General features: G+C 58.0%; 1 protein-coding gene across 5 annotated transcripts in view; it reads right to left on the bottom strand.

Annotated features, from left to right (window-relative positions):
- The window catches only part of GSE1 (Gse1 coiled-coil protein), a 500,278-nt gene that overhangs the window by 208,960 nt on the left and 277,648 nt on the right, over nt 1-13,670 (bottom strand). For 2 of the 5 annotated variants that reach the window (XM_055299778.2, XM_055299784.2), the window contains exon 1: nt 184-440. The exons of the other annotated variants lie outside the window; for them this stretch is intronic. In XM_055299778.2, coding sequence (XP_055155753.1) covers nt 184-226 — 43 coding nt within the window. In that variant the 5' untranslated portion in view covers nt 227-440. Of the gene's footprint in view, nt 1-183; nt 441-13,670 lie in introns of those variants that run through there. 5 annotated transcript variants of the gene reach the window in all.

Here is a 13,670-nt window from a genome sequence, read left to right as displayed (position 1 = left end):
GAGTTGACAGCATGAGGAGGCGGCGCTGGGGAGCACGTGCGTGGCCTGAAGGTAATGGGGCTGGAGGTCGAGGCGGGGTGAGTGCGGGGCCAGGTCCCAGCCCCCGGTGGGTGGCGCGCTGCAGAAAGTTCCATCCCGGACCCCCCACCCTCCCGTCCACGGGGCGGTGAGCTGGGCACTTACTGAGGTTCTGGAGCAGAGACGACCAGGTCTTCATGCCCAGCATCCTGCGCTGCTCCTCGGGCCGCGGGACCCGGGGCCTCTAGGAGGGGCTGCCCAGCATGGCCCGCGGCGGAGGCGAGCAGTAGGGGCGTCACGGGGCGGCAGAAGACGGGCCCGGAGGGGGCGGGGGAGACGGGGATGGAGCCCCGGGATTCTGCGGGGGGGCGCGGAGCAGCCGAGGAGTCCCTGCGCGGTGCGCCCTGCCCGCGGCGCGGAGCCCGGGGAGGGGCCGGGGCGCCTGGGGGCCCCGCAGCCTCTCACGCCGCCCCCCGGCCCCGCGCCCCCGGCTTCACGCACCGCCAGCCGTGGCGGCGCGGCTGCCTCGTAGCCACCACCTCGTCCCCCGCCCGGCCGGCGCCGCCTCCCGCCTCCCGCCTCCCTCCCGCGCCGCGGCGCCCCCGCCGCCCTCCCCCGCCCGCGCTCCCCGGGCAGCCCCCGCTCCCCTGCACTTGATAACGCGCTTGTCAAGACTGCTGAGTTGTTCCTGACCTCTCCCCCGCCGCTGCTAATTAAGGCTCCGCCGTGACAGTTCAAGTGCCGAGCATCAAGTTTGCAGAACCAAAGCCTCTAATTGGGGCCGCTTTTCATTTCTCCATCCTGGGGGCTGGGGCTCCCCAGACCTGGGCACTGGCGCATTTTTCTTTTGTATTTTTCATCAGGGAGGAGGGGGAGAAGGAAGACAGGCACCAGGAGAGGAGGGCAGGCATCTAACCAAAAGGCTGAGGGTAGGGAGGGTGGAGGGCCCCCTCCTGCCCAGCAAAAGCCAGGCGGCGGCCACAGGACACCTCCCTACCAGACGACCTGACATCGCTTCTAACCCAGGGGTCTCTGAGCTCCCTGACCTAGGGCTTTAGGAGCTGAGCCCATCCCCCAGGAGACGACTGCAGGGGACCTCCTGACACCCTGTGCTCTGGCAAGGAGGGGCAGACCCGAGACTGGGTGCTGGGGGCAGAGGGTGTGTGTAGCTCTGGTGCCCACAGCCCTGCAGAGCACAGCCTCCCTGCCCCTGTGGGGAGGTGTGCTCAGCCTCGCGCCCCACTCCCCGGGGACCAGCTGGCCTCTCCTTTCCAGATAAGTGTTGTGAGCACCGAGGCTCTAAGTGACTCTTCAAGCTGCCTTTCTCCTCCACCGCCTACTAAATCAAGCTGCGCTGAGAGCCATGGGCTGGGAGGAGAGCAGGAAGGAGGGGCAGGGCTGCCTGCTGCTCTCAGGAGCTGGGGAGGGGTGAGGGCTGGGAGAAGGTCCGAGGGGAGGGGAGGAGGGGAGGGGAGCGGAGGAGGGGGCCCAGTCCCTGGGATGGAAGAGGGGAGCTGCAGGAGGTCTAGTGAGGCTGGCTGGCGAGGCCTCTCAGCTCTGAATCCTGGAGCTTCACGCAGCCCGGGGATTATGGCTATCCCAGCCCGCAGACTGTAGCCGGAGAATTCCAGGTGATCCTAATTAAAGGGGTTGGGGCTTTCGTTTGAGCCACTACCCAGGCGATTCTTATGACAAGTCAAGTTTGAGAAACAACCATGTACCCGAGGGGGTCTCGAACCCCTCGCAACAGATTAGAACCACCTGGGTGCTTTTAAACCACACCGCCCCCCTCCCTTCCCCCGGCCTGGGCCTGCCCCCAGACCAATGACATCACACCTCTGGGCATGGACCCAGCCACTGGTATTTTCTAAAGCTCCCTGGGGGCTTCCAATGCGCAGCCAAGGTAGAGATCCTTTGTTCAAACCAGTGGCTCTCAAAGGGGGAGGGGGGGTTTTGTCGCCAGAGCATAGTTAGCAACCAGTGTCTGCAGACATTTTTGATTGACACAACTGGGGGTCACAGCGCTGCCGGCACCTGGTGGGTAGAGGCCAGGGATGCTTCTCAACACCTTGCAGCAGACAGAACAGCCTCCAAACCAATGAATCAGCCAACCCCAAATGCCAACAGTCCCAAGGTTGAGAAACCCAGGGTGAGCCAATCCCCCACCAGGCAAAGGCCCTTCAGGAACTGTCCTCCACTGCGCCCAGCTCAGGGCTTGCCCGAAGCAGGTGCTCCCTAAGGGTGTGGGGAGAGAGAGTCCCTGGGTCTCCCTTCCCACTCCAGAGCTCACTTCTTCCCACCCCGCTGGCTGCCGTCAGCCTGTGACTGTTACAATTGCTTCCTATGTTGAGCTGAAATCTCTTAACTTCTACCCCACTGGGCCAAGCCCTTTCCCATCTGTCATCAGACTTCACGTCCTTATTTGCAGCCCACTCTCACGGTCCCCTGGGTCTGAACTGCTCTAGCAGACTCTCCCCACCCCCACCCTGCCTTCCTCAGCTCCTTCTCCATTGCTGTCCCTGGTTATGGGACGTTCCTTGGCCTGTAAACAACCTCCTTCAAGTGCAAGACCACAGGACCATGTCTGCGCATGGGTGCTCCGCTCTGGCCTCCCACACCCCCCATCTCTTCAAGTCTTGGAAGTGACATTAGCTCGGGCAATGAGAGGTCACTGCCGGCTCCTGCCCAGCTTGGAGCAGCCGAGGCCTCATTCACCCGAACCCCTAACAAGTGAAGCCCCCACTTTCTGCGTGTCAGTTTACTTTTGAAACGAAGTGCTGGGCTTCACATGAACTTATCTTGCATTCTACCAAGTGCTTTCTTCCCAATGTGTAGTGGATTAGCAAGATAATGCGGTTTCCAAGGCCAAATCGTCTAGCGTCCCTCCCTTCAGGGTAGGCCCTGGTGGTCACCCCTGCTGGACGGGACAATTTGGGAAGTTTAATACCAGGCTGGGCCCCACCCCTGAGCAGCTGTATCAGAATCTTTGGAGAAGGAGTTCAGGTATCAGTGTGTCTCAAAGCCCCCCGGGTGGTTCCAAGGTGCAGATACGGCTGAGCAGGCTGCTGGAAGGATCAGGGACTCAAGGCCTTCTCCAGGCCAGCCCGTTTGACCTTGAACACACTTGGTGTTTCAGGCTGGAGTGTCTGTAGGGGAGTGTTTATCTGGTCAAGGGATGTGGGCCAGGAGCTTGCATCCCCCAGGACATCGTGTCCTTGCTCGTCGGAGGCCAGGCGCCGGGTGAAGGTATGTGCACTGCGAGGCCCCGGGGGCTTACGCACCCCAGCAGGAGGACAGGATCCCAGGGAACAGGGTCTGCTTTCTGACAGAAACTCTTTGAGAAGCTCCTGGGAGGAGCCAGGAGCCTGGACTGAGATCCAACCAGGCCTTCTACTCACTGCGTGAGCTGGGGGAATCGCTCAGCTTCCCTGGGCGTCAGCAACCCCCTCTGTGAAGGAGGAGTGAATGCCTGTTCAGCCTTGCACAAAACAAGTGCTCAAGACCAAAGAGAGAAAGCCTCTGGGAAGGAGAAACAAGTCTTAACAGTGACTTGCCCGAGGCCGCATAACTTGCAGGGCCTCAATATACTCATCTGCAGGATGGGCAGACTGGGTTCAGTGACTCTGTGGAGTCCTCTACCTCTAATCCAGCCCTTGGCATGAATTAACAGATCCCAGCCACTTCACACTAAGCACATAGGCAAAAGGGACCAGGCAGAGCATGGAAATGGATGCCCTGGTCTCTCCAGAGTGAAAGGGCAGCTGAGTGGTTTGTGCTCTAAGCCCCTAACAGCCAATCGGATGGTGATGGGAGCCAACAGGAGCCAGGGAAAAGGGCTGCCAAGTATAGTTGTCCAGATTGTTCACTGCACAAGAGCTCCTGGAGGAAATGGTAAGTGGGAGCTGAAGCCCAACAGTCATTCTACTCTTCAACAAGCACCTGGGCCGGGATGGGTCTGCCTGAAGCAAGGGGTACCTTCTAATTTGCACAAAGGAGCCATATGGGCAGGTGGTGGCTCTGTGGAGGGGCACCCACAACTCCTGGATGCATGTGGAGACACAGAGGGTGCCTGGGCGTGGCATTTGCAATTGGCACGGTGGTTGTTCTAGATCGACTCCGCCTGCCTCTGACTTCGCCCCGATGCCATCTTTCTGGGTGAATGAGCACAGGCGGCGTCAGAGGCCACTGTGTAAGCAGAGGATGATGAGCCGAGGCACCACAGGCAGCAGCCGACGGAAAGCCTCAGTTCCTGCCAAGGCCCTGGGCACAGGGTGGCAGGAGCGAAAGTGGCCAATACTCCTGAGAGTGGGAAGGGCACTGCTTGCCCCACCCAGACCTGCGGGCAGGTGGCACGGTTTCTCCAGAGCAGGGAGATGGGTACCTCCTTGCTGAAGGTGAAGGAACACAGCTCCCCTCTGGCCTTGGATGGAGGGTTAGCAGTAGAAAGAGGAGGCCCCAGGGTCCCTGAACCCAAAGTGACTTTATCCCTCCTGCAGCACAGGGGGCCTCATGCTTTAAGAAGCACCAGGATCCCCAGCAGTGCTTGGGAGGACACAGCCTTGCTCTGCCACCCAGCGTTTCTCATTTAGCAGGTCTGGGGCGGGGCCTGAGAATCTGCATTCCTAATGAGTTCCCAGGGCAACCCCACTTTGGGAACTGCTGCTCTAGTGTGATAGCCACCCGCAATGTGGAAGCCCCTGCCACTGGCCAGTAGGGCATCAACAGGAGATTCCCCTGCACCCTGGGCCTCCATGCCCAGCTCAATCAGCCTCTCCATCTGGGCATCCTGGTACCTGGGACAGGGCCTCCATCTCTCCATGCCCCCTTCCAATGCCCTCCTGCTAGGGCAGCGTCTGCTCAGCTCTGACTGCCCTGGGGCGCATCCTTCAGCTCCAGCTGTCGAGGGCTCCCCTCCAGGCACCTGCACCTGGAGGCCCATTCCTCCAAGCAGGGCCTCATTTACCTGTGGCCTCGCAGCTTCTACCTCAGCTGTGTTCCCCGGGCTGCACTTCTCCCTGCTCCTTGAGGGCAGGACTGTCTGCCTTTTCTGAAATGTCCCACGGCATCCAGCTGGGAGCTAGGCAGGGGGTCCCCGGAGCTGGAGGGGGTCCAGAAATGGCTGGCCGATTTCCAAGTGCTGGGAGGCCAGGTCAGCACTGGCTGGTGCTGCAGAGGGGGCTCTAAGGAAGCCCGGGGCAGATTGTAGGGTTTGCGGAGTCAGATCACACCTGAGCACCGCACTAGAAGACAGGAACCAGGGTGCACCAGGATGGGGTCACTGCTGTGTGCCTCAGTCTCCTTACATGTAAAATGGGGTCAATAATAGCTACTTCAATCTCAGACAGAGAAGGTATGAAAATTACACACCATCAATGCTACCACATCTCAGGATCGAATGGGGCAGTGTATGGAAAGCCTCTGCACAGGGCCCTGCACGCTGCCAGTCCTTAATAAATGTTGGTTGCTGTTATTTTTACTGGAAAGCAGGGTTACCAGCAAGCCTTGGTTATATTCTCCCCACATTCAGTGTGGCTCCCTCCACCCCTAGAGCCTGCCACTCTGCCCAGCCGGGCTGAAGCTGGATGCCCGTAGGGCAGAGGGCGGGGGTGGAATCGCCCCCAAGTCTCCTTCCTGGGGCATGAGGACCTGGCTGGCAGCTTCACCCAAAGAGGCAGGGGGTGCTGTGTGCAGGTGGCCTGGGGCCCTGGAGGAGCCCGTCCAGCCCTCGCCCTGCTCTCTGCATGCCTGAGCTCAGCCTCCACCAAGTCCTGGGACGATGACACATCTCATCACCACGAAGGAGACTGTGAAGCCTGCTGTGCCAACCCTACCGGACAGAGAAACCCAGGATGATCTGTATCCCAGCCCCAGGTCAGGGACCATCAGAGACAGCCTCTCCCCTGCAGTGGGCAAATGCTGGGACTCATGGCCAGGCTGACAGCTGCGGTCCAGTCTGGTGGGAGTCTCGCCGTCCCCAGTCTCCCTGCCGCCCAGCTCAGGGTGGAGATGGACATGTTCCCTTCTCTCCTCCTCCCAGAGCATCTTCCTTGCTCTGGGTTCCTGACCTTGCCCAGATAAGCTCTGACGGGGCCTCTGCCCTTCCGCTCTCCTCATCCTTATCTGGCTATGTGCAGTGCAATCCTGGCAGCCTCTAGGGCAGACCCCACTGCCCTTTCTTTTGGGGTCAGAGGAAAGCGGGAGGCAGGAACTGCCTGGCTTACCCCCACAGGCACCCCGGGCAGGCAGCGATCTCAGAATGCCTACTGCTGAGGTTCATTTATCAGAAGATTCTTTTGAGCGCAACTGGCTAAGTCTTCCAGAAAGGAGGATGCGGAAGCCCTTGGTCAGCTCTTCTGTCGGGAGTTGGTCTCTTGTGACTCAGCAAGGGAAGGCCCATTTTGTCCTGGGCTGTGCTGTGAATGGCATCTTCTTTGAAAACACAGCCTGCCGGTGGTCTCTCCTGTGAATCCCACCGTCCCTGGCAATGGTGGGGCTTGGGAGTGTGGCGGGGCACAGAGGGCAGGTTCTCCCCGTCAGGGCCCTGGGTCACCACAGCAGCCTCCTAGTGGGCCTCTCACACACCAGCGCCCACCCTGCTGCAGCCTCCTTCCCTAGAAATGCTTAATCTTCTTTAAATACCACTTAGCTGCCTCAAGTCCTTTCTGGAAGCAGAGCAAAAATGGCAGACCACACACACACACACACACACACACACACACACAGCAGGAAAATGACCCTCCCCTCCCTGTCCTCAGGGTGCTTGGGGATTTGCAGCGGGGTCCTGGTCCCTGCCACACCACCCCGGACTTTGTGGCAGTGTGAAATGGTGGGCTGCGTGCTGCTGAAGGTACAAGCAATTTGGAAATCTCAGAGCATAATCTGGAAGGCAGAGCGGGGTAGAGATGACTGAGCTCTCATGTTCCAGAACAAGCTCAAAGGGTCCCACCTCCAAGCCCTTCCTCTTGCAGGGCCTCCCCCACTGGCATGCCCTCTCTGTCTCCCGCTTTGCCTCACTGGATTCTGATGCCCCAGCTCCACTGCTTCTCAAAGCCAAATGTAATGCTGATGACAGCCCCGCTTTGCACCCCATGACAATATACCAGGGGTCTGGCCCAGGTGTCCTCCAAAATACTGTCCTACCCCTCGATGACCCTCCTCTGAACCAGGACTGGGTTAACTCAGGAAGACACAGCTTCCTCTGGACACAGGTGAGGATGAGTTGAGAGGGAGGGCCAGCCGCTCAAGTTCAAATCCTAGCTCTGTTACTTACGACTGGGTATCCTCGGGCAAGTCATTAACCTCTCTGAGCCTTAGTTTCCTCATCTCTAAAATGAGGATGCTATGAGTTTATTTGCATTTGTAAGGCACACAAAGCGGGGCCTGACCCCAGAGGTGGGGGTGGGTCCCTGGGAGGGAAGGGCATTAGGCCAGGATAGGGGTTAGGCAGCAGGATGGGCTCCAGGCAGGCGTGAGACTGGAGAGACAGCATGACACTTTCACCCCCAGACAGCTGCCTGCACGTGGATGGGTCACATTCCCCCCAGGCTTGTCAGAAACTGACAGCAGAACTCCCCACCGTGGGAAGTCTTGGCCACCTGAAGTCTCGTGCGGGGGAGGCAGCTTGCAGCGCGCCAGGCTCCCCAAGTCTGTCTCTGATCTGAGACTGAGCCATCAATTCCAAACGGGGCTGAGTTGCAGCCCAGATAATCAGGGGCCCCAAATGAGCAGAGGCTCTGCTTGCCCTTCTGTTTCCTGGGCAGCCGCTGTAAACCCCACACCGGCCTGAGCATGGGGTGTGAGTGGGGGCCACGGGGTCTGCTGTTAGAACACCCCAGCTCCATCCCCAGCCCTACACTGAGCGGGGTTTTTTTTCCTTTTCTTTTCTTGTCTTTCTCTCTCTCTCTCTTTATTTTTTTTAATGCCAGGTCTTGCTCTGTCTCCCAGGCTGGAGTGCAGTGGCACAGTCTTGTCTTACCGCGGCCTCAGCCTCCTCACTGCAGCCTCAAACTCAAGCGATCCTCCCGCCTGCCTCCCCAGTAGCTGGGATTACAGGCATGTGCCACCACGCCAGGCTAATTGAGTGGAGTTTCAGAGTCTCTGTCTCCTCACCTGTAAAGAGGGACCCTGGGGTCACCTTGGAGGAGAATGAGGCCCTGCTCTGACTAACCATCGAATCTGCAGGTGTTTATTGCAGCCGCAGGGCGCTGGTCGGGCCATCACCCCAACCACCTCCTCTGACGCTTACGAAGCCCATGGGATGCACCCGTGTCCCCATTTACCGAGGAGGAAACGGAACATAAGGTGCCTGCACAGAACCTGGCACCCAGAAGGTTGAGTTATGGCTCTCCAGAAAGATCTGTCCATACCCTCACCCTCTGCACCTGGGCAGGCAACCTTATTTGGAGGCAGGGGCTTTGCAGATGTGATTAACTTAAGGCTCCTGAGATGAGCTCCTCATAGATTAGGGTGGGCCCTAAACCTAGGGAGGAGTGCCCTTATAAGAAACAGAGAAGGAGACACGGACCCACAGAAGTCCGCATGATGATGGAGGCAGAGCCTGGAATGACACGTCTGCATGGCAAGGAGTGCCAAGAGTGGCCGGCACCGCCAGCAGCTGGGAGGAAGGCTGGAACAGATCCTCCGCCAGAGCCTCCACAAGGAACCTGTCCTGCCGACACCTTGACTTTGGACGTCTCCAGAACTGTGGGAGAGTCGGTGTGTGTTGTTTTGAGGCCCCCGGTTTAGGGTGATTCATTATGGCAGCCCCGGGAGACTCATCCGGCATCTGCCCAGGAGCCTGGCTGCATGGATGCTCCAGGGAAAATGAGCCCAGCCTAAAGGGCACTGTGGGCTCGGCAGGGGAAACTAAGGCCCACAGGCATGCCTGGCTGGCCATCCCTCCTGAGCTGTTCTGCCTTGGCTTGGAGCCATCTGCTGGCCGCTCCCCTGCCGCATGGGCAGTCCTCCAGGATCACTGCCACCACCAGGGCTGAGGGCAAGGAACCAAGGGCCTGGGGCAGCCTTGGAGAAGCTCGGAGGGTATGAAAATTACACACCATCAATGCTACCACATCTCAGGATCGAATGGGGCAGTGTATGAAAAGGCTCCACACAGGGCCCTGCACGCTGCCAGTCCTTAATAAATGTTGGTTGCTGTTATTTTTACTGGAAAGCAGGGTTACCACCAAGCCTTGGTTATATTCTCCCCACATTCAGGGTGGCTCCCTCCACCCCTAGAGCCTGCCACTCTGCCCAGCCGGGCTGAAGCTGGATGCCCGTGGGGCAGGGGGCGGGGGTGGAATCGCCCCCAAGTCTCCTTCCTGGGGCATGAGGACCTGGCTGGCAGCTTCACCCAAGGAGGCAGGGGGTGCTGTGTGCAGGTGGCCTGGGGCCCTGGAAGAGCTCATCCAGCCCTTGCTCTGCTCTCTGCATGCCTGAGCTGAGCCCCCACCAGGTCCAAGAGTGCCAAGCAAGTGGGGCCGGCTGAGGTCAGACACCCGGGGGTCCTCCCAGAGCTGGATGGGGTACGACCGCCTTTTGCAGAGGGAAAAGGAGGTCTAGAGAGGGAGGGCGCTGGATAAAGTAGGATCCCCCGCAGGAAAGGCAGTGGTGCCCCCTCTTCTCAGCCCCGAGCTCTAGACTTCAGGACAGGAACTGCCCAGCTGAGCCTGGTCTCACGGGGTGCGGGGCACAAATCAAGCCCTGCCCTCAACAGCTGGGGCTCTAGGAGCCACACCCAGCCCCAGGGTCACCACCTGAGGGACCTGCTACTTCCACCCACTGACCTCCTCCTGATGAAAGAGGTGCCCTCACACCTAAGCTGGGACCCAGCCCCCACAAGCAGACCCATACCCCAACTCTCCCCGCTGCCTTGCTTCCTACATCCAGCCACCCCGGCATGCATTGTCACTGCCTGGCACGCCCTGGTGCCCGATGCTGAGTCCTTTGTACACACTGCGTCCATGCATCGAGCGATCTGCCCAGCCTCCACGGAGGAAAGGGAGGTGGAGGAGGGTGGGCAGGCTGCTCAGGGTCCCCGAGTCACCATGTGACTTTACCACAGAGCTCCCCAAAACAGCTTTTCTTCACACCCCCATCAGCCGTGCCAATGTCTAAATCTAGAACCTTCCCCCAAATATGGGAGCCAGAAAGGACTGCCTTGCAGTTGCTAACCCTCTGCCCCCATTTTACAGGTGGGGGACCCAGGCCCAGGAGCTTCCGTGACTCATCTATCCAAGATCACACAAAATCCTGGTGTCCCTCCGCCCTGGACTGGCAGCGTCAGGAACAGAAAACCAAAACACAGAGGCAAATTGCCAAACCACACAGCCAGAGACGCCAGAAAGCTCCAGGGAGGACCCTCAGTGCCTGCAGGGTGGAGTTGGAGGCACCGAGCGACCGCCCAGCACCCCACCCAGCACTGCCGCACTCACCTAGCCCAGCGCCTGGCAGAGGGAAGGGCCTAATCCCTGTTTGTTAACAAAAGGAATGGGGGAGAGAGAACGCCAATCCACTGCCACTGCCAGAAAAGACACCCAGAGTTCTGCCCACCGCCCACCAGGGGTTTCTGTCTCCCAGGACCTGTGCTGAGGGTCTCTGGGTTCAAATCCTTCTCTGAGTTTCAGTGAGGCCTTAGGGAGGAGAAGACCACAGGCCTCCCAGTGGGAACAGCCTGGGCCCACTGGGGCAGTGGATGCCGAGGAAGGAGGCCCTTTGAGATGCAGCAGCACCCCAGGATTCCAGGAGAATCTGCATCCTTCAGACCAGGGGCTTCTGGGCCCCACTGGAGTAGCTTTGAAAAATCCCAGTGGCCTCGCCACATTCCCAGATCAACCAACTTAAAAGTCTGCGGGAGTATGGCCTGGCCATCTGCATTTGTTAGTCTGTCCCCAGGTAATGCCCTGAGCTGCCAGACAGAGGGAGAGGTGGGGGCCGGAGTGGGAACACACAGGCTCAGCACCCGCTGTTAATTACCGGGGCCCATTGGCACATCCCAGCTCATGAGAGTTGGGTAAATAAATAAATAACTGCGCTGGCAGGGCCATCAAACATCATCACATTAGGGACGCGAGGAGTCAGACAGCTTGACTCTCAAAACATAATCGGCTTAATTGCGGGGCCCCGATGCAGGTCAGGGTGGCAAACGGCTTCAGCACTCCCATTCGTTTCATTAAAATCCAATTATTCGCGCCGGACACGGGTCTCTCTGGTGGGGACAAAGATGCATCTTCAGCCACGGTCTAACCTGACACTGAGACACGGACCTTGGGTGGGGACGCTTCTTGCTTACAGCACATGGACCCGGTCTCCCTGGAACCAGAAACTCGGTGAGGGGGGAGGCAGGCAGAGACGGGCCTCTTGGATGGCCTCTCAAGCCAGGTGGCCTGTTATGAGGAGCCTAGCAGTGTGACTGTGGGCTTCAGTGTCTCCACTGGGCAAACCATTTGTGGTGCATCCATACAGTGGCGTGCTACTCTACAACAGGAAGGAACCAACCACCAGCGCACGCACCAACCACCACCAGCGCACGCACCAACCACCAGCACACACACCAACCACCACTAGCGCACACACCAACTTAGATGGGTCTCAACCCTGGCACACTAAGCACAGGAGTCTTTGTACGGAACGCCTCCACCTACATGACATCCTAGCAAAGGTGAAACAATAAAGTCAGAAATCAGCACCATGGCTGCAGGGGCTGGAGGTGGGGAATGACCACAAAAGGACGCCGTGGAATTTTCTGCGGTTGGAGGCAAAATTTTGTAAATTATGGTGGTGGTTTTGCTGTATATGATTGTGAGAATTCACCAACTGGTATGCTCAAAAAGAGTGAATGCTCTTGTGCATAAGCTATATCTGAATAAACCTGGCTTTTTTTTTTTTTTTCTTTTTTTGAGATGGCGTTTTGCTCTTGTCGCCCAGGCTTGAGTGCAGTGGCGCAATCTTGGCTCACTGCAACCTCCGCTTCCTGGGTTCAAGCAATTCTCCTGCCTTGGCCTCCCTAATAGCTGGGATTATAGGCACACACCACCATGCCCAGCTAATTTTTGTATTTTTAGCAGAGACGGGGGGCAGGGGGAGATTTCACCATATTGGCCAGGCTGGTCTCGAACTCCTGACCTTAGGTGATCGGCCCACCTTGGCCTCCCAAAGTGCTGGGATCACAGGTGTGAACCACCGTGCCCAGCCAAACCTAGCTTTTAAAAAATATGTAAGGTGGGCCGGACAAGGTGGCTCACGCCTGTAATCCCAGCACTTTGGGAGGCCAAGGCGGGTGGATCACAAGGTCAGGAATTCAAGACCAGCCTGGCCAAGATGGTGAAACCCCATCTCTACTAAAAATACAAAAAAATTAACTGGGCATGGTAGTGGGCACCTGTAATCCCAGCTACTTGGGAGGCTGAGGCAGAGAATTGCTTGAACCTGGGAGGTGAAGTCTGCAGTGAGCCAAGATCAGGCCACTACACTCCAGCCTGAGCAACAGAGTGCGAGTCTGTCTCAAAAAAATAAATAAAAATAAAAAATAAAAAAAATAAAAAAACAAGTGGCCGGGCGCAGTGGCTCATGCCTATAATCCCTGCACTTTGGGAGGCCGAGGCGGGCAGATCACCTGAAGTCAGGGGTTCAAGACCAGCCTGACCAACATGGAGAAACCCCATCTCTACTAAAAATACAAAATTAGCTGGGCATGGTGGCATATGCCTGTAATCCCAGCTACTTGGGAGGCTGAGGCAGGAGAATTGCTTGAACCCGGGAGGTGGAGGTTGTGGTGAGCTGAGATCACACTATTGCACTCCAGCCTGGGCGACAAGAGCGAAATTCCGTCTCAAAAAAAAAAAAAAAAAAGGTCCGGTGCCTAAAATAGAACTAGCCACAAAGTACCCACCATGGTAACAGATTTCTCATTACATTGGGACAGCTGGGCACAGCTGTGTGGTTCCGATTCTACACCAAGTGTCTGAAGGGAGAAGGCCACTGGGGCTGAGACTAGGCCCTTCCTTTTGGGCCAAGCTGGGAGCCCTGGTGGGCATGGTGTGGCAGGAAGGGGAGCGGTGGGCAGAGGCGGCACAGCACAACTTTCTGTGTTTCATTCCCCACCAGGGAAATGATTATTATTGTTGCCATCATCAGATTTGCAAGGTGGATCTTCAAATGCAACCCTTCTATTTTGCAGGAGGCAGGATCAGAGAAGTAAAGCAAGCTCTCCAAAGTCACACAGCAGCGATCCAAACCCCAGGCATGCTGGCCCCAGTGCCCCCAGCTCACAACCACTACACCTGGCCCCTCCTCAAAGGCTACCAGTGTTTCCTGAATGCATCTCAGCTGGGCTGGGAACAAGGCATTTGGGCTTCATAAGCGTCCATTCCGGAAGAGAGGGCAGGAGCCGCCGCCCACTCCGATTTCCAATCAATCTCACTTGACAAGCGTTGCTTACTTCATCTGGGCCTATGGAAATTGGATTCTCAGGTGACCCTGTGGCCAAAGGTGGCCAGACAGGGCCATGACCGCAGCCGGATCTGGGAGCCAGGGCTCTGATCTTCCCCGCCCCCCATGTGGCCTCAGCCCAGCTGCCGGCTGCCATCCCAGAGAGGCCCTGAGGTTTCCCAGCCATCCCTTGGCTTTGTTTTTCTGGGCCCTTCCAGGCCCAG

This window comes from Symphalangus syndactylus, chromosome 11, assembly GCF_028878055.3.
Source record: "Symphalangus syndactylus isolate Jambi chromosome 11, NHGRI_mSymSyn1-v2.1_pri, whole genome shotgun sequence".
Classification (NCBI taxonomy): Eukaryota; Metazoa; Chordata; class Mammalia; order Primates; family Hylobatidae; genus Symphalangus; species Symphalangus syndactylus.
This window is presented reverse-complemented; position numbering and strand designations above follow the sequence as displayed.